We start from the raw sequence: 24,606 nt of genomic DNA, 5'->3' as shown, positions 1-24,606 counted from the left end.
CGCTCACCAGCATTGAACCGAAGCCATGGCGGCAGGGGATCCAGCTGTGCTCCAGGCACCGTCTTGGAAGCAAAGAAACAAGCCCCTGGTGAAGCGCATGGCGACTCCAGGGAAGGCAGTGATCCCACCAGGTGCCGCGAAGACGTTAGATCCACACGGTGTGAGACCTGGTAGCGTTGAGACGGAAAGAATCATCACCGTCTTGGATGAGACAATTGCCAAGCTGGAGATGAGCCGTTTGATCCCACATATTATCGACTCTCTGGACGGGTTTGCTGATATGCTGGGACCTGAGATCACAAACGTCCTGGTCGAGCACCAAAAGCTTTCAAACGAAGTGGAGCACCTGCTTGCGAGCTCTGAAGAAGGGGACACCAGGAGAGCTGAGGAACAACGGGGCCGTCTCTGCTTGCTGGAGCAACGTCTGAAACGTTCTGTTAGAAATGTCCTGAGACACTTACTGACCAACCCTTTGCTTTGCCAGGCTCTGCGCCGTGAAGACTGGGCGAGAAAAGGGTTTATCAAAGCCTTTAGGGAGTTCAGGAACTTCATGGTTGAGAGACTCCTGACTAGTCCAATGGAGGAGGAAAAAAAGACTCACTTGATGGAAAACATCTCCCCCTGGGTTAAGGAAAACACTGAAGCAATCACAGCTTTACAGGCAGAATTGGCAGCAGCAATCCGGACTCGAGAGGAGCAGGTATGATATTGTGGGAATATGTTTTCCAACAAAGCGTTACTGAAGCAAAACTTTGGTACGCTAAAACCCGGTCCTTTTCTTGCAGTTCCTGAAGAGGAAGCTCCAGAAATTATTTCTAAACCAGATCCTAAATGTAAAGATACTATTTTCATTGTGAAATATGCTCATTGCGTGCTTGATTTTATTATTATTATTTTTTTTAATCCTTGAATTTGGCATGTTTGGAACCTGTTCTTATCAGCCAAGTTGACTGACACGAGTCACTGAGTTTAAAAGGGAGCTGCAGGACAGGCACAAATTGCTGTGGTAGTGTTTTGGCAGGGGTACAATGCCAGCTGCCAGCGCGAGACTTCATTAGCTGCTGCTGAAATGATGAAAAGTCATTCCAGGGAGAGATTGCACGGATTGAAATCCATTTTTACTATCTGCTCTGCCTTCACTCTTGCTTAAAACCAACATTTCTGTGACTTCCAGCTCTGTAATACCAGCTGCCTTAGAGCATTTGTGATTAATATGCGATTACACCAATTCTTTGTTTTTTCAGTGAAGGCAACTGAGGTGCCGATAAGGAAACGGGCATTTCCCAGGCTCCTTCTGTGAGTCCGTGGGCTGCGGCAGCATCCAAGCCCCTGAACTCCTGAGAAGCCATCCTTTGTTTTGTCCGTATGCTTTTCTTTCTCCTTCCTGCAAGAGGGGCCGGAGGGGAAGGTTTTGTCTTGTGCTCGCCGCGCTGAATGGTGCTAACGGAGACAAGGGCCTGCTTTCCCCATTCCCTCCGCTCCTTGGAGAGCTGTGAATCGAGACGCTTGAGATTTTTCTGGGCAGTTTGGCAGCTTGTCCAGGGCATCACGAACAAACGCGTTTCCCTAGTCCCAGCGGAGGATTTCTCTCGCAGGCAGCACACTGAGCCGCGTCCCCCCAGACAGTCCCCCTGAGCCTAATCCAAAGCTCGAGGGAGCCCCGGGGCTCGCTCCAGTGGCTCTGGTTTTGGCTCTTCTTTGGCAGCGCCAGGGTGTCTCAGTATGGTTTGTTCGTTCTCTTCCCTTTATCCCCAGGCTCCCAGAGGAGCGGTGGGGGAAGATTTCAAAGCACCCCGTGTAAATCTAACTCTGTTCCCTCGGCCAGCAGTGGCAGATCCCGGTTGCTACCAGATCAGCAGGGCGTCTTCTTGGATCTCCCCCACCTTTGCGAGGGTGTCTTACTTCTCCTGGCCACTTTTCGCCTGACTGGCATTACTCGATGGTATTTCTTTCTCTTGTTTTCTGGGTCTAGATTCGCCGGAAAGACAACGTGATCAAAGACCTCGAAACCAGCATGCAAGACCTGGCCAAAGACCACAAGGCTGGCATCCGGCGGATCAAGCGGGAAGGAGAAAAGCGGCAAAAAGAGGTGCTGCAAGCCTCCCAGGCCAGGTGCGCCAGGCTACAGCAGGACGCTCAGCAGCTGGAAGCACAACTCAGTGCACTCGTGCTGGAGCACCAAGCGTCAGAGCTGGCTCTCCGAAAGGTAAAGGGGAGGAGAGCTCTGTGACAGGAGATTGAAACCCGTTTGTAGCGCCGTCAGGTCTGGCTGCTGCAAGTCATTTACTCGGTTCCCGCTAGTTCCTGGCAGGATGCACGTGGTGTTGGCCGGGAGGATACCTGCTCTGTCCTCATGCTCTGCTGACTCCAGTGGAAAGCAACCCTGCAGCGGCAGCAGGGAAGCAGCCTGCTCACAGGTCCTCCTCCTGCCTGCTGACCTAGCTCTGGAAACACCTTGATACAGCGCCGCGACACTGCGTGCCAGGGAGGTTGTGGGCTAGTCAGAGGGCAGAGCTGCAAGGCTACGGCGGGACAGGCAAGGCCTATGTCGAGAAACAGGGGATTTGGCGTAGGGTAAGCAGAGCAAAGGTGCTACCGGCTTTACCTAACCCATCATCTTGTAGAGCTGGTTGTCGTACTCCCAGTGGAGCGCAGCTGGTCTTGGGAGCTAAGCGGTTCCTGCTCTGTCTGGCCCAAGCCGAGGGGCCAGGCTGGGTTGAATGAGGGGGAAATGTGATTTATCACAGCGCCGAGCAGATACAGGAGGAGGAAACAGGAGCAGCAGGCAGGCGCAGGCCCCAGTATCGTCAGCTCTGCCCTGAGCAGAGCATGCTGGTGACACAGGGCGCAGAGAACCTAGAAGGGGAAAAATACCATTCTCCCCCCACCCCCCCCGCCGCTTTTGCTCCCACTTGCTGTCTACGCCAGACACGCCCTGGCCTCCCAGGGGCAGGACAGCGCACGTGGGTGGTGGGGCAGCTTTCAGTCTCGCCTTGCACGATGTGGAGCGAAGTGGCAGCGGGGCTGGGCACTGCCGAAGCGTCCAATGCAAGCTAGAGCCACAGTACGGAATCCCACAGCACCCACTTACACCTCCTTAATGGAGTGGCTTTGTCAGGCAGTTTCTCCGGAGGCTGCAGGCCCCTGCAGTGCTGGTTGATGAGTGGCTCGGCCCATTCCAGTGCTCAGGCACACCGATTGCTGACCGCAGAGGTCTCCTTTCCCCCTCCTTAGCACCTGCCCTAGCCCTGGGAGGCCCAAGATTGTGCTTGTGGTCTAACTAGCTGAGGTGTGACCTCATGATGACCTGGGAGCCCTTGGGACATCCTCCTGGGTCAGTGTCATACAGGAAATCCTGTGGCACTTGTGATGGGCTTTAGCTGACCTTTCTCTTGATGATTCCACAGAGCTGAGAAAGCAGCTTGAGGTAAACTGCCCGAACCTGGTTATACTGCAGGATGGCCGCTGTGAAACTGTTCTGCAGCTCGAAAGATCTCTTCTTTCTAAAAGGCACCAGCTTTCGAGTACTTTCTGTCCTGCTTTCATGTTCCTGTCCCAGTGAACTGCTGTTCTCTCTTGCTTCGGTTTTAGGGTGGTTGCCCCAGTTTGTCGATGACTTGCCACATTCCATCAGACACGTTCATTTCCTACTGCAGGATGCACCTTTCCGATGTGTTTCAAGCCCCCAGCTCCATGCTGTCAAGCAAATAAGGCCCTTGTGGCCTCAGGGAATGTGCCATGAGAATTGCCAACCCAGGGCGAACGAATTATGTGGCAGCTGAGGGAAGTTTGCCACAAGGAGGAGATGTTATACCCCAATACAATGATGCTGGGGCTCAACGCTGTTTTCTAACTCGGCTACTTTTCACCAGGCTTCAGGTGCCTGCAAGGAACCTATCTCGTTTTGTGTTTCAGAGGATCTGCAAACTGGAGAAGGAAATTGTGAACTGGATCCAGATATATGACGAAGACATGGGAGAAAAACAGGTATCATCCGCTTGAAAGTGCTTTGCTCTCGTGTGAGGTGATGTGTTCAGGTAGATTCCTGTCCAAATGGACAGGTGGCTTTTACCCAGGAGGCCGTGGAAAGGAAAAGGACAGCTCTCCACCCAGAAGAAGGACAGGCTTTAGGTCTCTTTGTCCCGCCTATGTCGAGGAGTTCTCGGCTGCTTTGACTTTAGAAAAAGTTACATCCACTGCTAAATCCCCCAGTATCTGGGGGCAAATGGGTTGCCACGTCCTGTCAGACATGCCCACCTGATGGTAGGGAACAGGTTTTTCAGTTTTGCTTCAATCTTATTAGCCCTGGTGTCCAAATCATGCTCCTGTTGTTTCTGCTGCCCCCCTTGAGAGAGGTGCCAAGTGCTGAGAAACCAAACAGCCTGCATACCGCTGCCTTGGCACCCAACTGAACCACGACAGGCTGGGAACCTCATCAGCACCCCCCAGCCTTGCCTCTGAGAAGGGCTTAGTCGCTGTCCTGCTCTTGCCCCGTTGATGGAGATGGCCAAAAGCTGCTGGATTACTAACAAAGCAAAACGTAGGGAGGGGCCTAGAAGCTGGCTGCCAGTTGTGAGAAATGCCCCCGCCTTGTCAGGTGTTTAACAACGTGCTTATTTTGGTTTCCTGCCCGCTGGGTGGCACCACGTCGTGGCAGGTTTGGGGCAGAACTTGCTAAGGCAGACACACGTCCACGCTGCTGGTTCCCCTAATCTTCCACCCCTCCGCGTGGCTTCCTCAAAGGCGTTAGGAAAGGCATCGCCTGCTGCCGAGCAGCTGCTGGAAGCGCAGTAACACCATTAAAACTACCCGTCCTCGGCCTTTTCCAGGCCGACGCGGTCTGGCTCTTGTCACGCTCTCAGCCGTGGGTAGCGTATTAGCTGGGCTTCAGTGCCGCTCGTCCGAGCGGCTTCTCAGCAAAGCTCTCAGCTCAGGCTCAGCCCCACCCCGACTGCAGCGATGTCCTTTGGCCCAGAGCACCTGCAGGAGCATCTCTGACCTGCGCGTGTGCTCCCTGGTGAGAGTTCCCAGCGGAGGGTGGGTGCTGTTGGCAACACAGGGAGAATGATGAGAGGATTTTTCAGAGCAGCATGGAGGTACTAGGACCCGGCATTTAATGAAATTCCCTGGGTACTGGGCACATGCCTCCTTTTCTGACTCCCTTTGGAGAGGCTCGGCTCAGCTCCCAGTCGTGGTTCTGCTCGGCTTCGGGATGGGTTTAAGAGCCCTTACCCAGGGATGTACAGGGAGGAGCTGCTGAATGCCCTCAACATTGCTGTACCTGGTGTCTGCTGTCTTGCCAGGCCAAGTATGAGGAGATTCACGCTGCCTACGCCAAGGAGAAGGCCCAGCTGTCCCTGCTGATGGAGAAACGGGCTATGCTTCTCCAGGAGTATTCCCAGATTCAGGAGAAGAAGGCTTTGAAGGAGATGACCACCAGGACCCTTGCTGCCATCCGCATCCAGGCCATCTGGAGAGGCTACTTGGTCCGGTCCCTCCTCAAGGCAGAAAGGAAGAAGAAGGAGGGCAAGAAGGGCAAGGAGGGCAAGGAGGGCAAGGAGGGCAAGGAGGGCAAGGAGGGCAAGGAAGGCAAGAAGGGCAAGAAGGGCAAGGAGGGCAAGGAAGGCAAGGAGGGCAAGGAAGGCAAGAAGGGCAAGGAGGGCAAGGAGGGCAAGGAAGGCAAGAAGGGCAAGGAGGGCAAGGAGGGCAAGGAGGGCAAGGAAGGCAAGAAGGTCAAGGAGGGCAAGGAGGGCAAGGAGGGCAAGGAGAGCAAGAAGGGCAAGGAAGGCAAGGAGGGCAAGAAGGGCAAGGAGGGCAAGGAGGGCAAGGAGGGCAAGGAGGGCAAGGAGGGCAAGGAGGGCAAGGAGGGCATGGAGGGCAAGGAAGGCAAGGAGGGCAAGGAAGGCAAGAAGGGCAAGGAGGGCAAGGAGGGCAAGGAGGGCAAGGAGAGCAAGAAGGGCAAGGAAGGCAAGGAGGGCAAGGAAGGCAAGAAGGGCAAGGAGGGCAAGGAGGGCAAGGAGGGCAAGGAAGGCAAGAAGGCCAAGAAATAAAGCACAAAATCTATGCTTCTCCTCCTGGCAAAGCTGCTGATTCTGCTGGGACTGAGCTCTTCCAGACAAAAGCATTAGATTTGAGAGAGCATTTGCATTAGTGCCTCCAGGGCTGGGGCTGCCTCTCCTAGCTGGAGGATATGGAAGCAGTGGCGTGAAGACATGTCACACCATTTTAGGTTTGGCTTTGCTACCTCTGCGAGGAGGAGGACGTCTCCTGCTGAAGGGACTGGGCCAGGAGCGCAGGTTCCTGGCTTGTCTCCTTGCCTGTGGGTCAGGGCCCCACTCTGCTCTTACTGAAGATGGCAGTCAGATCGTTCCTGGGGGCAGGCTGAGGCCCTTCATCTGACAGGGCTTCTGCTTGTGTGGATTGGAGAGACCACGTCCGTTTCTACAGGAGGGAGCTGCAGGACCGTTGCTGACCAGTGAGAGAAGGGACACGGGTCCTGGCTGGGCACCGCCCGCGGCAGTTTGCAGTTTTTGGCAGGGGCCATCTGTGGGACAGCATGTGGGACAGCCCAGCTTGTGCCTTGCTCCTGATAGGATTATGAGAGTGCCTTTACAAAAATATAGCAGCAGTGACCCAGGCTGGTACAAGACACCACAGACCTAAGCGATGAACAGATAAGGAGGAGAGTGTTTTTGCAAGTACACGGCACTGTTTATCCAGAGGAGCCGTGTGTTTATGAAGTAATCAGCAGGCCTCGTAAAACAAAAGGTGCCGTATATCTCAGCAATTAGTGAATCTCAACCGAAACCAAGGACCCGACTACAAACCTCTGTTGGGTAAGACAACTTGCAAGAGAAAAATCATTCAAAAAAAAAAATTTCCTGGAAAGTTTCAAGGGAAGTTTGAACTTTTCCACTTTAGGAAACAGTGCGCAGGCTTAATAGACTTATTAATATTATCTTCTCCGCCCAGGAGGTGCACGATGACATGCTAATGAAACACACGGTGCGTGATGCAAAGGGGGGTACGCGTTAAGGGGTAAAAATGTAGCCTCTGTAGTAGGCGGATCGGGAAGTCTGTGCCTTCCTAGTACCTCAGCCCACGGGGAACGGGAGAGGGTCCTCTGCGGCCGGGAAATTAGGACCAAAAGGGGGCTGCGACCCCAGCAACTTGGAGAGACCCCACGGGATCTGCCCGGCGGACTCTCCCTTTATTCGAATAAAGTTTCTTTTACAGGACTGCTCTGTCTCCTTTGTGAACACGGAGCGCTGGTGCCAGGATATTCCGCACGCTCCCAATCCCACGAGTCGCTCCCTCAGCCAAGCAGCAGCCTGCGCCCTGTTTAATGCAGAGCCCTGTTTTGACAGCGTGCTCTCCTTGGATTGTCCAGCGCCTGACGCCCCAAGAGCTCGCTGCAGCCTTTCCCTTTCACAGGGGCGCAAGCCAAGTGTTTTTACTCCCTTGGTCTCCTATTTTCAGCGGCTCTGTAGCAACTTCATACCACAGAGCTGCTCACTAGGACTGAAATTGGGCGCAGATACAGTCACAGACAGAGTGCTGTGTCTTATTTGTTTAATTTTCGTGGGAAACTAGGCTGTTCCATGTTACCGTAAAGGCCCGGGCACCTCCTCTCACATATCCTTTGCATTTAACGATGCTGGGAGCGAGCAGCACTTTGGATCCAGACTCCCAGTGACATTTCTTCGCTCACTGACTTCAGTGGCCCTTCCTCACAGCCTCTCTTTGCAGGAGAGGGCAGTGAAGCTGGCTGCAAAGCCCAAGTGCCACCAGGCTCCAGTCCTCGTCTGCCCCTCTACCTCTGTTCAGAAATGGGTCCCTGTAGCAAAAGGGCTGAGATGCTTTTTACCATCTAACGTACGCCAAAGCGGAGAGGGGGCATTTTGCTGAGGACAAAGGGTGACTGGAGATGTTCGAGGGCTGAGCTCGCTGTGAGGGGGAGATCCCACAGCAGCGCCCCAAGCAGCAAACACAAGGACCTGACAGATTTGCCCTTTACCAAACTCTTTGTTTGGTTAAAAGTCCGAGGGTCGGTGTGACACGTCTGTGCTCAATATACATCACAGGATTTTTGCCCTCCTATGCCCAATCCACTGCAGGGGCCTATGCCAAGCGGGCTGGAATCCCTAAGGAATCACAAGGACGGGAGAGGCAGGATCAGATGAGGCCCCCCTCTCTCCTTAGACGTGGCTGGAGGAGGATTGTTCCCTCGTTTGCGGCCACAAGAGAGGCCAGGATCTGCGGAGACTTTTGGGTGTTGGCACCCAGGTGGGTAGTTTGGGGGTGTATTTGCATCAGCAGGGATGCTCTTCAGTTTACAAACACCCACAGCCCTTCAGTTCTTGGCAAAAGGTCTGGGCATGCTTTTCGATTAGAGGAGGTTGGGGTTTGTCAGGGGCTGCTGGACGCTGCTTTGGAGGCTTCCCTGTCTCAGAGTTTGTCCAAGAACTCCAGATGTTGCCTCCAGATGTCAAGCCCTATCTGGAGAGGCGTTCAGCTGGGTGGCAGACTGAGAACACCTTCCGATGGGACGACACCAGCATTTGGAGCGCAAAGTGCTCCCGGCCTCTTTCCAGCGGCCTCGGTGTCCGCTAGCGCCAAAGGTGCTGGTGCTCCTGGCGCGGTGCTCTCAGGGGCACCTCTTTAGAATGGGAGGAAATGGCCAACTTCAGGGGGGCGCAAGAAACCCTCTGCGGAGCCGGGGCTGGAGTTCGCCCGCTTCTTTCTTTCCCCGCCCGGCGGGGCTGCCCCGAGCGAGCAGGCAGGGGTGCCCGTGCAGGTGACGGGCGAGCCGTAACGCGATCAGGGGGGATCAGAGCAGATTAGAGAGATCAGGGAAAGGCGATCCCCTGGGGCTGGGAGGGCGGGGGCGCGAAAGGAAAGGGCCTCGTACACCTGGGGACGCCTGGAAGGGCTCGTAAAAAGCAGCACCGCGGGCTGGCGGGGGGGGAGCAGGTGAGGGGGAGCAGGGCTTCTCCTCATGGCTGGCGCTCGGTCACCCCTGCTGCCCGGCTGCAAAGAAGGGGTCGGTGCAGCGAAGCTCCAATACGCCCCCCCGGCCCGGCCCGGCCCGTGTCGTGGGGCCGCGAAATGGCGGCGGGGGTCAAAATGGCGGGGGAGGGGGGCGCGGGCTCTTCCCGCCCCGCCGCCAGGGGGCGTCCGCGCCGCGCTGCCGCCTCACGTGCCTCCCCTCCCCCTCCCTCCCCCCCCCCCCCCCCGCCTGCGTCAGGTGGGCTACAACTACCCCCAAAGCCAGAATCGTAAGCCTACCAACAGCAGGAGACCCACTTCTTGCCTAAAATCGATGTGCTTTTGTAACCTGGTTGTGCTGCCTTGGTGTTTTTACTGGGCAGGAGACCAGAGGTTAAAAACATTTCCAGTCACCGTGCGTGGAAACGCGAGCGCTGCGGCGGCGGTGGGCGAGGGGAGAGGATGGATGGCCTGGGATGGTGTGCTGGGGGAGGCAGGGGGCTGTTCCTGGGGGAAGGCAGGCAGTTCCAGCACTTGGCGGTGGCTCCAAAGGCTCGCCTGCCTTGCTTTGCTGTCTGACGTGGTGGTTTTCATACAGACGGGCTGTCGGTTCAGTGAGGAGGGGATCGGGCACACGGACCAGCGGCTCTGAGGGTCGATCCGAAGTGATGTCGTGTTAGTAGGTTCTCTTGAGTTCTTTGTATCAGCTGAGTGGTCAAAATAGAAACCTATGGCTTGTAGGATTTTGGTGCTTTTCTCCTTTAGGAAGGATCACGTTTCTTCTGGTCGCTTGGAAGACAAGTGCTCTGTCACCTTCAGTATTGTGGAACGTACGTTGGCTGTATTTCAGAACGTGGAACCGATCCCTGATATTAAAGATGGTGAGAGCTGTATAAAATAATACGGCTTTAAAGTACCAAACCCTGTGAGCGAGGACTTCTCTGTAAAAGCTATGCAAAAGCTGTTATTCCTGCTGACACAAAGTTCGTCTTCTGCTTTCCTCTCTGCTACAGCTGCTGACATGTAGCCTGAAGCAGATCCCTGAGCTTCATCTCACTGTCAGGTGTAAATATAAACTCCATCTCTCTTTGAAAGAGAGATCTGGAGCCTGGGGTGGGACCCCAGCGAGTAAAAGGTCGGAAGCTCAATGGTGCGTTTATCTACTTAGAGTTGTTTAAAACTCCTCCAAAACTCAAGCCAAACGAACGTGCTCCATGACCAACAACCCCCATGAGAATGTAGTTCCCTGTCGGTAATTCAGCTAATTTACTTGTCATCCTTTTCTGGTGTGCTTACGCTCTTCAACTCCACGCCAGATCTGGACCAGCAGGGCTAGGTGGCTTGAAAAGGTTGTTGAAGTTTAGCGCTCCGCTCGTAACCGTGTCAGAATATCTTTTTTTCTGTATTGGTGCCCAGTCTGTCATGAACAAACAAGTGGTTTTCTTCAGCAATTTAGATTGGAATGACTGGGTTTATTTTAAGACAATTTGACCTGTTTTAGTCTGAAACGACAAACAAGAACACCGAAGGAAATTATTCAGAGCAGCATGTGAAGGAGTTGAAGCTGCATTACTTGGTGAAGCTTTCAGCCAGTGCTGACCTGCAGCAGCTGCTTGGGAAAAGTGATGCTGAAGGTTTTTGTGCCTTTTTTTCATTGTTGGGCTGGATGAGAACGGAGTTAATTTGGTTGTGAGCCAGGAGTACAGAAATACGGTCTAGAACACGTGGTAAAGTTTCTCTTAAATGGAAAAAAGCCTCCGTGATACTCCTCAAGAGCAACGCTCTTAAAAAGCAGCCGTGCCAACCCATTGAGTGTCAGCTGAGCTGGCTCATTGCAGAGCGTACCTGTGACACAACCTGGGCTAAACTGGCATTTTTACGTCACGAGGACTTGTCGCTAACTGGCAGGAGCAAGGAAGCTCCAGGTATGGGGCTGTGCGCTGTCCCTGACCTCTTCTATGCGAGCAGGCCGCTGGGCAGCATGCGGACAGCTGCTTGTTTGACTGCTTTGCAGAGAAGTTAAGACATAACTTGTATGAAGGTCTCTTGCTGTTCTACGAGCCACGTGTCGTACTTTCTGCTGGGTCTTTGTGCTCATCCCAGCTCTGAAGGTGCATGCCCGAATGTTCTGTCTCTGCCCTTGCTGCTAAAGGCTTTGCAGGTTAAGTCATGCCCTTGCCGGTGAATTGCTGCGCTCGCCTCGTCTCTGTGGCTTTTGACACCTTTCTAGCTTGAGTCTGGAAGGTGGCTGCCCTGATGCACAACCTGGATGATTTGGCTGTTGACTGTTCAGGACTCGCTTGGTAGAAAGTTCATTTTGCTAAAATCGTCTTAATTGGCAAAACTGCACCGTGAGGCCCAAGCGGCCTCCTTGTGGGTATTGGTTTAGTTCCAGGTTGCGGCTTTTCGTTCCGTTGGAATTTCCTGCTGTTTGCTGTTTAGCTTACTTTAAAAACCAGCCTGTCACGTTGCTTGGTGGTGACTCCTGGTAGGTTTTTTGTCTGTGGAGCTGGGCTCTCAAAAGTCTTGCGCGGCCTCTCGGGAGCTCCCGTTGCAAGGGTGTGTGGGCGGGCGGGCGCGGTGCCACCCGGCAGGAGCAGCTCGGTGGGGTTTTCTTGGGCAGCCAGGTGCAACGCCTGTTTGCCGCCGGCTGGCATTCGGACATAGGGGCAACTTGTAGCAGCTTCTGACGGAAGCCACCCCTGTAACTGCCCTGCTACCAAAACCTTGCCACGCAAAGGTGTTGCAGATGGCAGCTGTGATTCTTCCTGAGCAGGCGTGAAGGTGTCCTGTGAAGTGCGGTGTGGGAGGCTAGTACCTAGGCTGGGCTGTAGCCAGAGGAGCACGAAGCTGGCGAGCGCGGAGAGCAGGTCTCTGACCATGCGGAAGCAGCGGGGATATCTCCGCATCAAAAAACCTCCGGGCACCTTATCGCACCGCTGAAGTTTTCCTGCGGCCCAGGACACCAAACCACCGCTGGAAGTCTGCTCTGAGCAGCCGGGACGTTGGCTCCGAGCGGTAACTGCCCCTTCCCTGCGCGGGAGCGCGGGGCGAGCGCCGCCCGCCTGCGGCGGCCCGGAACGGCCCCACCCCCCTTGGGTTGCCTAGCAACCGGAGGACTCGGGCGGGTGGGCCGGGTGGGCCGGGGCCAGTGGCGAGCGGGGCCCGGCCGGAGTCGGAGCGAGCTGCAGGGACTGGAGGCAGCCCGGGACCGGCATCCCCCGAGAGCCGACCCCCGAGATACCCGCGAGCCCCGGGATTGCCCCTGGGCCGCCGCGTCCCTTGTGTAAGAGCAGCCGTGTCCTTGCTAGAGCTCAAAGCGCTCCGCTCACCAGCGTTGAACCGAAGCCATGGCGGCAGGGGATCCAGCTGTGCTCCAGGCACCGTCTTGGAAGCAAAGAAACAAGCCCCTGGTGAAGCGCATGGCGACTCCAGGGAAGGCAGTGATCCCACCAGGTGCCGCGAAGACGTTAGATCCACACGGTGTGAGACCTGGTAGCGTTGAGACGGAAAGAATCATCACCGTCTTGGATGAGACAATTGCCAAGCTGGAGATGAGCCGTTTGATCCCACATATTATCGACTCTCTGGACGGGTTTGCTGATATGCTGGGACCTGAGATCACAAACGTCCTGGTCGAGCACCAAAAGCTTTCAAACGAAGTGGAGCACCTGCTTGCGAGCTCTGAAGAAGGGGACACCAGGAGAGCTGAGGAACAACGGGGCCGTCTCTGCTTGCTGGAGCAACGTCTGAAACGTTCTGTTAGAAATGTCCTGAGACACTTACTGACCAACCCTTTGCTTTGCCAGGCTCTGCGCCGTGAAGACTGGGCGAGAAAAGGGTTTATCAAAGCCTTTAGGGAGTTCAGGAACTTCATGGTTGAGAGACTCCTGACTAGTCCAATGGAGGAGGAAAAAAAGACTCACTTGATGGAAAACATCTCCCCCTGGGTTAAGGAAAACACTGAAGCAATCACAGCTTTACAGGCAGAATTGGCAGCAGCAATCCGGACTCGAGAGGAGCAGGTATGATATTGTGGGAATATGTTTTCCAACAAAGCGTTACTGAAGCAAAACTTTGGTACGCTAAAACCCGGTCCTTTTCTTGCAGTTCCTGAAGAGGAAGCTCCAGAAATTATTTCTAAACCAGATCCTAAATGTAAAGATACTATTTTCATTGTGAAATATGCTCATTGCGTGCTTGATTTTATTATTATTATTTTTTTTAATCCTTGAATTTGGCATGTTTGGAACCTGTTCTTATCAGCCAAGTTGACTGACACGAGTCACTGAGTTTAAAAGGGAGCTGCAGGACAGGCACAAATTGCTGTGGTAGTGTTTTGGCAGGGGTACAATGCCAGCTGCCAGCGCGAGACTTCATTAGCTGCTGCTGAAATGATGAAAAGTCATTCCAGGGAGAGATTGCACGGATTGAAATCCATTTTTACTATCTGCTCTGCCTTCACTCTTGCTTAAAACCAACATTTCTGTGACTTCCAGCTCTGTAATACCAGCTGCCTTAGAGCATTTGTGATTAATATGCGATTACACCAATTCTTTGTTTTTTCAGTGAAGGCAACTGAGGTGCCGATAAGGAAACGGGCATTTCCCAGGCTCCTTCTGTGAGTCCGTGGGCTGCGGCAGCATCCAAGCCCCTGAACTCCTGAGAAGCCATCCTTTGTTTTGTCCGTATGCTTTTCTTTCTCCTTCCTGCAAGAGGGGCCGGAGGGGAAGGTTTTGTCTTGTGCTCGCCGCGCTGAATGGTGCTAACGGAGACAAGGGCCTGCTTTCCCCATTCCCTCCGCTCCTTGGAGAGCTGTGAATCGAGACGCTTGAGATTTTTCTGGGCAGTTTGGCAGCTTGTCCAGGGCATCACGAACAAACGCGTTTCCCTAGTCCCAGCGGAGGATTTCTCTCGCAGGCAGCACACTGAGCCGCGTCCCCCCAGACAGTCCCCCTGAGCCTAATCCAAAGCTCGAGGGAGCCCCGGGGCTCGCTCCAGTGGCTCTGGTTTTGGCTCTTCTTTGGCAGCGCCAGGGTGTCTCAGTATGGTTTGTTCGTTCTCTTCCCTTTATCCCCAGGCTCCCAGAGGAGCGGTGGGGGAAGATTTCAAAGCACCCCGTGTAAATCTAACTCTGTTCCCTCGGCCAGCAGTGGCAGATCCCGGTTGCTACCAGATCAGCAGGGCGTCTTCTTGGATCTCCCTCACCTTTGCGAGGGTGTCTTACTTCTCCTGGCCACTTTTCGCCTGACTGGCATTACTCGATGGTATTTCTTTCTCTTGTTTTCTGGGTCTAGATTCGCCGGAAAGACAACGTGATCAAAGACCTCGAAACCAGCATGCAAGACCTGGCCAAAGACCACAAGGCTGGCATCCAGCGGATCAAGCGGGAAGGAGAAAAGCGGCAAAAAGAGGTGCTGCAAGCCTCCCAGGCCAGGTGCGCCAGGCTACAGCAGGACGCTCAGCAGCTGGAAGCACAACTCAGTGCACTCGTGCTGGAGCACCAAGCGTCAGAGCTGGCTCTCAGAAAGGTAAATGGGAGGAGAGCTCTGTGACAGGAGATTGAAACCCGTTTGTAGCGCCGTCAGGTCTGGCTGCTGCAAGTCATTTACTCGGTTCCCGCTAGTTCCTGGCAGGATGCACGTGGTGTTGGCCGGGAGGATACCTGCTCTGTCCTCATGCTCTGCTGACTCCAGTGGAAAGCAACCCTGCAGCGGCAGCAGGGAAGCAGCCTGCTCACAGGTCCTCCTCCTGCCTGCTGACCTAGCTCTGGAAACACCTTGATACAGCGCCGCGACACTGCGTGCCAGGGAGGTTGTGGGCTAGTCAGAGGGCAGAGCTGCAAGGCTACGGCGGGACAGGCAAGGCCTATGTCGAGAAACAGGGGATTTGGCGTAGGGTAAGCAGAGCAAAGGTGCTACCGGCTTTACCTAACCCATCATCTTGTAGAGCTGGTTGTAGTACTCCCAGTGGAGCGCAGCTGGTCTTGGGAGCTAAGCGGTTCCTGCTCTGTCTGGCCCAAGCCGAGGGGCCAGGCTGGGTTGAATGAGGGGGAAATGTGATTTATCACAGCGCTGAGCAGATACAGGAGGAGGAAACAGGAGCAGCAGGCAGGCGCAGGCCCCAGTATCGTCAGCTCTGCCCTGAGCAGAGCATGCTGGTGACACAGGGCGCAGAGAACCTAGAAAGGGAAAAATACCATTCTCCCCCCACCCCCCCCCGCTTTTGCTCCCACTTGCTGTCTACGCCAGACACGCCCTGGCCTCCCAGGGGCAGGACAGCGCACGCGGGTGGTGGGGCAGCTTTCAGTCTCGCCTTGCACGATGTGGAGCGAAGTGGCAGCGGGGCTGGGCACTGCCGAAGCGTCCAATGCAAGTTAGAGCCACAGTACGGAATCCCACAGCACCCACTTACACCTCCTTAATGGAGTGGCTTTGTCAGGCAGTTTCTCCGGAGGCTGCAGGCCCCTGCAGTGCTGGTTGATGAGTGGCTCGGCCCATTCCAGTGCTCAGGCACACCGATTGCTGACCGCAGAGGTCTCCTTTCCCCCTCCTTAGCACCTGCCCTAGCCCTGGGAGGCCCAAGATTGTGCTTGTGGTCTAACTAGCTGAGGTGTGACCTCATGATGACCTGGGAGCCCTTGGGACATCCTCCTGGGTCAGTGTCATACAGGAAATCCTGTGGCACTTGTGATGGGCTTTAGCTGACCTTTCTCTTGATGATTCCACAGAGCTGAGAAAGCAGCTTGAGGTAAACTGCCCGAACCTGGTTATACTGCAGGATGGCCGCTGTGAAACTGTTCTGCAGCTCGAAAGATCTCTTCTTTCTAAAAGGCACCAGCTTTCGAGTACTTTCTGTCCTGCTTTCATGTTCCTGTCCCAGTGAACTGCTGTTCTCTCTTGCTTCGGTTTTAGGGTGGTTGCCCCAGTTTGTCGATGACTTGCCACATTCCATCAGACACGTTCATTTCCTACTGCAGGATGCACCTTTCCGATGTGTTTCAAGCCCCCAGCTCCATGCTGTCAAGCAAATAAGGCCCTTGTGGCCTCAGGGAATGTGCCATGAGAATCGCCAACCCAGGGCGAACGAATTATGTGGCAGCTGAGGGAAGTTTGCCACAAGGAGGAGATGTTATACCCCAATACAATGATGCTGGGGCTCAACGCTGTTTTCTAACTCGGCTACTTTTCACCAGGCTTCAGGTGCCTGCAAGGAACCTATCTCGTTTTGTGTTTCAGAGGATCTGCAAACTGGAGAAGGAAATTGTGAACTGGATCCAGATATATGACGAAGACATGGGAGAAAAACAGGTATCATCCGCTTGAAAGTGCTTTGCTCTCGTGTGAGGTGATATGTTCAGGTAGATTCCTGTCCAAATGGACAGGTGGCTTTTACCCAGGAGGCCGTGGAAAGGAAAAGGGCAGCTCTCCACCCAGAAGAAGGACAGGCTTTAGGTCTCTTTGTCCCGCCTATGTCGAGGAGTTCTCGGCTGCTTTGACTTTAGAAAAAGTTACATCCACTGCTAAATCCCCCAGTATCTGGGGGCAAATGGGTTGCCACGTCCTGTCAGACATGCCCACCTGATGGTAGGGAACAGGTTTTTCAGTTTTGCTTCAGTCCTCAATCTTATTAGCCCTGGTGTCCAAATCATGCTCCTGTTGTTTCTGCTGCCCCCCTTGAGAGAGGTGCCAAGTGCTGAGAAACCAAACAGCCTGCATACCGCTGCCTTGGCACCCAACTGAACCACGACAGGCTGGGAACCTCATCAGCACCCCCCAGCCTTGCCTCTGAGAAGGGCTTAGTCGCTGTCCTGCTCTTGCCCCGTTGATGGAGATGGCCAAAAGCTGCTGGATTACTAACAAAGCAAAACGTAGGGAGGGGCCTAGAAGCTGGCTGCCAGTTGTGAGAAATGCCCCGCCTTGTCAGGTGTTTAACAACGTGCTTATTTTGGTTTCCTGCCCGCTGGGTGGCACCACGTCGTGGCAGGTTTGGGGCAGAACTTGCTAAGGCAGACACACGTCCACGCTGCTGGTTCCCCTAATCTTCCACCCCTCCGCGTGGCTTCCTCAAAGGCGTTAGGAAAGGCATCGCCTGCTGCCGAGCAGCTGCTGGAAGCGCAGTAACACCATTAAAACTACCCGTCCTCGGCCTTTTCCAGGCCGACGCGGTCTGGCTCTTGTCACGCTCTCAGCCGTGGGTAGCGTATTAGCTGGGCTTCAGTGCCGCTCGTCCGAGCGGCTTCTCAGCAAAGCTCTCAGCTCAGGCTCAGCCCCACCCCGACTGCAGCGATGTCCTTTGGCCCAGAGCACCTGCAGGAGCATCTCTGACCTGCGCGTGTGCTCCCTGGTGAGAGTTCCCAGCGGAGGGTGGGTGCTGTTGGCAACACAGGGAGAATGATGAGAGGATTTTTCAGAGCAGCATGGAGGTACTAGGACCCGGCATTTAATGAAATTCCCTGGGTACTGGGCACATGCCTCCTTTTCTGACTCCCTTTGGAGAGGCTCGGCTCAGCTCCCAGTCGTGGTTCTGCTCGGCTTCGGGATGGGTTTAAGAGCCCTTACCTAGGGATGTACAGGGAGGAGCTGCTGAATGCCCTCAACATTGCTGTACCTGGTGTCTGCTGTCTTGCCAGGCCAAGTATGAGGAGGTTCACGCTGCCTACGCCAAGGAGAAGGCCCAGCTGTCCCTGCTGATGGAGAAACGGGCTATGCTTCTCCAGGAGTATTCCCAGATTCAGGAGAAGAAGGCTTTGAAGGAGATGACCACCAGGACCCTTGCTGCCATCCGCATCCAGGCCATCTGGAGAGGCTACTTGGTCCGGTCCCTCCTCAAGGCAGAAAGGAAGAAGAAGGAGGGCAAGAAGGGCAAGGAGGGCAAGGAGGGCAAGGAGGGCAAGGAGGGCAAGGAAGGCAAGAAGGGCAAGAAGGGCAAGGAGGGCAAGGAAGGCAAGAAGGGCAAGGAGGGCAAGGAGGGCAAGGAAGGCAAGAAGGGCAAGGAGGGCAAGGAGGGCAAGGAAGGCAAGAAGGTCAAGGAGGGCAAGGAGGGCAAGGAGGGCAAGGAGGGCATGGAGGGCAAGGAAGGCAAGGAGGGCAAGGAAGGCAAGAAGGGCAAGGAGGGCAAGGAGGGCAAGGAGGGCAAGGAGAGCAAGAAGGGCAAGGAAGGCAAGGAGGGCAAGGAAGGCAAGAAGGGCAAGGAGGGCAAGGAGGGCAAGGAGAGCAAGGAGGGCAAGGAGGGCAAGGAGAGCAAGAAGGGCAAGGAAGGCAAGGAGGGCAAGGAAGGCAAGAAGGGCAAGGAGGGCAAGGAGGGCAAGGAGGGCAAGGAAGGCAAGAAGGGCAAGAAGGCCAAGAAATAAAGCACAAAATCTATGCTTCTCCTCCTGGCAAAGCTGCTGATTCTGCTGGGACTGAGCTCTTCCAGACAAAAGCATTAGATTTGAGAGAGCATTTGCATTAGTGCCTCCAGGGCTGGGGCTGCCTCTCCTAGCTGGAGGATATGGAAGCAGTGGCGTGAAGACATGTCACACCATTTTAGTTTGGCTTTGCTACCTCTGCGAGGAGGAGGACGTCTCCTGCTGAAGGGACTGGGCCAGGAGCGCAGGTTCCTGGCTTGTCTCCTTGCCTGTGGGTCAGGGCCCCACTCTGCTCTTACTGAAGATGGCAGTCAGATCGTTCCTGGGGGCAGGCTGAGGCCCTTCATCTGACAGGGCTTCTGCTTGTGTGGATTGGAGAGACCACGTCCGTTTCTACAGGAGGGAGCTGCAGGACCGTTGCTGACCAGTGAGAGAAGGGACACGGGTCCTGGCTGGGCACCGCCCGCGGCAGTTTGCAGTTTTTGGCAGGGGCCATCTGTGGGACAGCATGTGGGACAGCCCAGCTTGTGCCTTGCTCCTGATAGGATTATGAGAGTGCCTTTACAAAAATATAGCAGCAGTGACCCAGGCTGGTACAAGACACCACAGACCTAAGCGATGAACAGATAAGGAGGAGAGTGTTTTTGCAAGTACACGGCACTGTTTATCCAGAGGAGCCGTGTGTTTATGAAGTAATCAGCAGGCCTCGTAAAACAAAAGGTGCCGTATATCTCAGCAATTAGTGAATCTCAACCGAAACCAAGGACCCGACTACAAACCTCTGTTGGGTAAGACAACTTGCAAGAGAAAAATCATTCAAAAAAAAAAATTTCCTGGAAAGTTTGAAGGGAAGTTTGAACTTTTCCACTTTAGGAAACAGTGCGCAGGCTTAATAGACTTATTAATATTATCTTCTCCGCCCAGGAGGTGCACGATGACATGCTAATGAAACACACGGTGCGTGATGCAAAGGGGGGTACGCGTTAAGGGGTAAAAATGTAGCCTCTGTAGTAGGCGGATCGGGAAGTCTGTGCCTTCCTAGTACCTCAGCCCACGGGGAACGGGAGAGGGTCCTCTGCGGCCGGGAAATTAGGACCAAAAGGGGGCTGCGACCCCAGCAACTTGGAGAGACCCCACGGGATCTGCCCGGCGGACTCTCCCTTTATTCGAATAAAGTTTCTTTTACAGGACTGCTCTGTCTCCTTTGTGAACACGGAGCGCTGGTGCCAGGATATTCCGCACGCTCCCAATCCCACGAGTCGCTCCCTCAGCCAAGCAGCAGCCTGCGCCCTGTTTAATGCAGAGCCCTGTTTTGACAGCGTGCTCTCCTTGGATTGTCCAGCGCCTGACGCCCCAAGAGCTCGCTGCAGCCTTTCCCTTTCACAGGGGCGCAAGCCAAGTGTTTTTACTCCCTTGGTCTCCTATTTTCAGCGGCTCTGTAGCAACTTCATACCACAGAGCTGCTCACTAGGACTGAAATTGGGCGCAGATACAGTCACAGACAGAGTGCTGTGTCTTATTTGTTTAATTTTCGTGGGAAACTAGGCTGTTCCATGTTACCGTAAAGGCCCGGGCACCTCCTCTCACATATCCTTTGCATTTAACGATGCTGGGAGCGAGCAGCACTTTGGATCCAGACTCCCAGTGACATTTCTTCGCTCACTGACTTCAGTGGCCCTTCCTCACAGCCTCTCTTTGCAGGAGAGGGCAGTGAAGCTGGCTGCAAAGCCCAAGTGCCACCAGGCTCCAGTCCTCGTCTGCCCCTCTACCTCTGTTCAGAAATGGGTCCCTGTAGCAAAAGGGCCGAGATGCTTTTTACCATCTAACGTACGCCAAAGCGGAGAGGGGGCATTTTGCTGAGGACAAAGAGTGACTGGAGATGTTCGAGGGCTGAGCTCGCTGTGAGGGGGAGATCCCACAGCAGCGCCCCAAGCAGCAAACACAAGGACCTGACAGATTTGCCCTTTACCAAACTCTTTGTTTGGTTAAAAGTCCGAGGGTCAGTGTGACACGTCTGTGCTCAATATACATCACAGGATTTTTGCCCTCCTATGCCCAATCCACTGCAGGGGCCTATGCCAAGCGGGCTGGAATCCCTAAGGAATCACAAGGACGGGAGAGGCAGGATCAGATGAGGCCCCCCTCTCTCCTTAGACGTGGCTGGAGGAGGATTGTTCCCTCGTTTGCGGCCACAAGAGAGGCCAGGATCTGCGGAGACTTTTGGGTGTTGGCACCCAGGTGGGTAGTTTGGGGGTGTATTTGCATCAGCAGGGATGCTCTTCAGTTTACAAACACCCACAGCCCTTCAGTTCTTGGCAAAAGGTCTGGGCATGCTTTTCGATTAGAGGAGGTTGGGGTTTGTCAGGGGCTGCTGGACGCTGCTTTGGAGGCTTCCCTGTCTCAGAGTTTGTCCAAGAACTCCAGATGTTGCCTCCAGATGTCAAGCCCTATCTGGAGAGGCGTTCAGCTGGGTGGCAGACTGAGAACACCTTCCGATGGGACGACACCAGCATTTGGAGCGCAAAGTGCTCCCGGCCTCTTTCCAGCGGCCTCGGTGTCCGCTAGCGCCAAAGGTGCTGGTGCTCCTGGCGTGGTGCTCTCAGGGGCACCTCTTTAGAATGGGAGGAAATGGCCAACTTCAGGGGGGCGCAAGAAACCCTCTGCGGAGCCGGGGCTGGAGTTCGCCCGCTTCTTTCTTTCCCCGCCCGGCGGGGCTGCCCCGAGCGAGCAGGCAGGGGTGCCCGTGCAGGTGACGGGCGAGCCGTAACGCGATCAGGGGGGATCAGAGCAGATTAGAGAGATCAGGGAAAGGCGATCCCCTGGGGCTGGGAGGGCGGGGGCGCGAAAGGAAAGGGCCTCGTACACCTGGGGACGCCTGGAAGGGCTCGTAAAAAGCAGCACCGCGGGCTGGCGGGGGGGGGAGCAGGTGAGGGGGAGCAGGGCTTCTCCTCATGGCTGGCGCTCGGTCACCCCTGCTGCCGGGCTGCAAAGAAGGGGTCGGTGCAGCGAAGCTCCAATACGCCCTCCCGGCCCGGCCCGGCCCGGCCCGTGTCGTGGGGCCGCGAAATGGCGGCGGGGGTCAAAATGGCGGGGGAGGGGGGCGCGGGCTCTTCCCGCCCCGCCGCCAGGGGGCGTCCGCGCCGCGCTGCCGCCTCACGTGCCTCTCCTCTCCTCCCCCTCCCTCCCCCCCCCCCCGCCTGCGTCAGGTGGGCTACAACTACCCCCAAAGCCAGAATCGTAAGCCTACCAACAGCAGGAGACCCACTTCTTGCCTAAAATCGATGTGCTTTTGTAACCTGGTTGTGCTGCCTTGGTGTTTTTACTGGGCAGGAGACCAGAGGTTAAAAACATTTCCAGTCACCGTGCGTGGAAACGCGAGCGCTGCGGCGGCGGTGGGCGAGGGGAGAGGATGGATGGCCTGGGATGGTGTGCTGGGGGAGGCAGGGGGCTGTTCCTGGGGGAAGGCAGGCAGTTCCAGCACTTGGCGGTGGCTCCAAAGGCTCGCCTGCCTTGCTTTGCTGTCTGACGTGGTGGTTTTCATACAGACGGGCTGTCGGTTCAGTGAGGAGGGGATCGGGCACACGGACCAGCGGCTCTGAGGGTCGATCCGAAGTGATGTCGTGTTAGTAGGTTCTCTTGAGTTTTTTGTATCAGCTGAGTGGTCAAAATAGAAACCTATGGCTTGTAGGATTTTGGTGCTTTTCTCCTTTAGGAAGGATCACGTTTCTTCTGGTCGCTTGGAAGACAAGTGCTCTGTCACCTTCAGTATTGTGGAACGTACGTTGGCTGTATTTCAGAACGTGGAACCGATCCCTGATATTAAAGATGGTGAGAGCTGTATAAAATAATACGGCTTTAAAGTACCAAACCCTGTGAGCGAGGACTTCTCTGTAAAAGCTATGCAAAAGCTGTTATTCCTGCTGACACAAAGTTCATCTTCTGCTTTCCTCTCTGCTACAGCTGCTGACATGTAGCCTGAAGCAGATCCCTGAGCTTCATCTCACTGTCAGGTGTAAATATAAACTCCATCTCTCTTTGAAAGAGAGACCTGGAGCCTGGGGTGGGACCCCAGCGAGTAAAAGGTCGGAAGCTCAATGGTGCGTTTATCTACTTAGAGTTGTTTAAAACTCCTCCAAAACTCAAGCCAAACGAACGTGCTCCATGACCAACAACCCCCATGAGAATGTAGTTCCCTGTCGGTAATTCAGCTAATTTACTTGTCATCCTTTTCTGGTGTGCTTACGCTCTTCAACTCCACGCCAGATCTGGACCAGCAGGGCTAGGTGGCTTGAAAAGGTTGTTGAAGTTTAGCGCTCCGCTCGTAACCGTGTCAGAATATCTTTTTTTCTGTATTGGTGCCCAGTCTGTCATGAACAAACAAGTGGTTTTCTTCAGCAATTTAGATTGGAATGACTGGGTTTATTTTAAGACAATTTGACCTGTTTTAGTCTGAAACGACAAACAAGAACACCGAAGGAAATTATTCAGAGCAGCATGTGAAGGAGTTGAAGCTGCATTACTTGGTGAAGCTTTCAGCCAGTGCTGACCTGCAGCAGCTGCTTGGGAAAAGTGATGCTGAAGGTTTTTGTGCCTTTTTTTCATTGTTGGGCTGGATGAGAACGGAGTTAATTTGGTTGTGAGCCAGGAGTACAGAAATACGGTCTAGAACAGGTGGTAAAGTTTCTCTTAAATGGAAAAAAGCCTCCGTGATACTCCTCAAGAGCAACGCTCTTAAAAAGCAGCCGTGCCAACCCATGGAGTGTCAGCTGAGCTGGCTCATTGCAGAGCGTACCTGTGACACAACCTGGGCTAAACTGGCATTTTTACGTCACGAGGACTTGTCGCTAACTGGCAGGAGCAAGGAAGCTCCAGGTATGGGGCTGTGCACTGTCCCTGACCTCTTCTATGCGAGCAGGCCGCTGGGCAGCATGCGGACAGCTGCTTGTTTGACTGCTTTGCAGAGAAGTTAAGACATAACTTGTATGAAGGTCTCTTGCTGTTCTACGAGCCACGTGTCGTACTTTCTGCTGGGTCTTTGTGCTCATCCCAGCTCTGAAGGTGCATGCCCGAATGTTCTGTCTCTGCCCTTGCTGCTAAAGGCTTTGCCGGTTAAGTCATGCCCTTGCCGGTGAATTGCTGCGCTCGCCTTGTCTCTGTGGCTTTTGACACCTTTCTAGCTTGAGTCTGGAAGGTGGCTGCCCTGATGCACAACCTGGATGATTTGGCTGTTGACTGTTCAGGACTCGCTTGGTAGAAAGTTCATTTTGCTAAAATCGTCTTAATTGGCAAAACTGCACCGTGAGGCCCAAGCGGCCTCCTTGTGGGTATTGGTTTAGTTCCAGGTTGCGGCTTTTCGTTCCGTGGGAATTTCCTGCTGTTTGCTGTTTAGCTTACTTTAAAAACCAGCCTGTCACGTTGCTTGGTGGTGACTCCTGGTAGGTTTTTTGTCTGTGGAGCTGGGCTCTCAAAAGTCTTGCGCGGCCTCTCGGGAGCTCCCGTTGCAAGGGTGTGTGGGCGGGCGGGCGCGGTGCCACCCGGCAGGAGCAGCTCGGTGGGGTTTTCTTGGGCAGCCAGGTGCAACGCCTGATTGCCGCCGGCTGGCATTCGGACATAGGGGAAACTTGTAGCAGCTTCTGATGGAAGCCACCCCTGTAACTGCCCTGCTGCCAAAACCTTGCCACGCAAAGGTGTTGCAGATGGCAGCTGTGATTCTTCCTGAGCAGGCGTGAAGGTGTCCTGTGAAGTGCGGTGTGGGAGGCTAGTACCTAGGCTGGGCTGTAGCCAGAGGAGCACGAAGCTGGCGAGCGCGGAGAGCAGGTCTCTGACCATGCGGAAGCAGCGGGGATATCTCCGCATCAAAAAACCTCCGGGCACCTTATCGCACCGCTGAAGTTTTCCTGCGGCCCAGGACACCAAACCACCGCTGGAAGTCTGCTCTGAGCAGCCGGGACGTTGGCTCCGAGCGGTAACTGCCCCTTCCCTGCGCGGGAGCGCGGGGCGAGCGCCGCCCGCCTGCGGCGGCCCGGAACGGCCCCACCCCCCTTGGGTTGCCTAGCAACCGGAGGACTCGGGCGGGTGGGCCGGGTGGGCCGGGGCCAGTGGCGAGCGGGGCCCGGCCGGAGTCGGAGCGAGCTGCAGGGACTGGAGGCAGCCCGGGACCGGCATCCCCCGAGAGCCGACCCCCGAGATACCCGCGAGCCCCGGGATTGCCCCTGGGCCGCCGCGTCCCTTGTGTAAGAGCAGCCGTGTCCTTGCTAGAGCTCAAAGCG

General features: G+C 55.0%; 2 protein-coding genes across 2 annotated transcripts; both read left to right on the top strand.

The window, feature by feature from the left end:
* Positions 1-25: 25 nt before the first annotated feature.
* LOC147414270 (dynein regulatory complex subunit 10-like) lies at positions 26-12,278 on the top strand. The gene is made up of 8 exons (XM_086474416.1): positions 26-700; positions 1,973-2,206; positions 3,916-3,987; positions 5,304-5,625; positions 8,453-8,568; positions 8,666-8,811; positions 9,754-9,869; positions 12,097-12,278. Exons 1-8 carry the CDS (start codon positions 26-28, stop codon positions 12,276-12,278), a joined length of 1,863 nt encoding a protein of 620 aa, XP_086330542.1.
* Positions 12,279-12,338: 60 nt separating this feature from the next.
* LOC147414269 (dynein regulatory complex subunit 10-like) lies at positions 12,339-24,574 on the top strand. The gene is made up of 8 exons (XM_086474415.1): positions 12,339-13,013; positions 14,286-14,519; positions 16,227-16,298; positions 17,621-17,951; positions 20,742-20,857; positions 20,955-21,100; positions 22,050-22,165; positions 24,393-24,574. The coding sequence occupies exons 1-8, from the start codon at positions 12,339-12,341 to the stop codon at positions 24,572-24,574; spliced, it is 1,872 nt and encodes a 623-aa protein (XP_086330541.1).
* Positions 24,575-24,606: the final 32 nt, after the last annotated feature.

This window comes from Leptosomus discolor, chromosome 16, assembly GCF_034619465.1.
Source record: "Leptosomus discolor isolate bLepDis1 chromosome 16, bLepDis1.hap2, whole genome shotgun sequence".
NCBI lineage: Eukaryota > Metazoa > Chordata > Aves > Leptosomiformes > Leptosomidae > Leptosomus > Leptosomus discolor.
The sequence above is the reverse complement of the archived record's forward strand: the minus strand, read 5'-3'. Positions and strand labels throughout refer to the sequence as shown.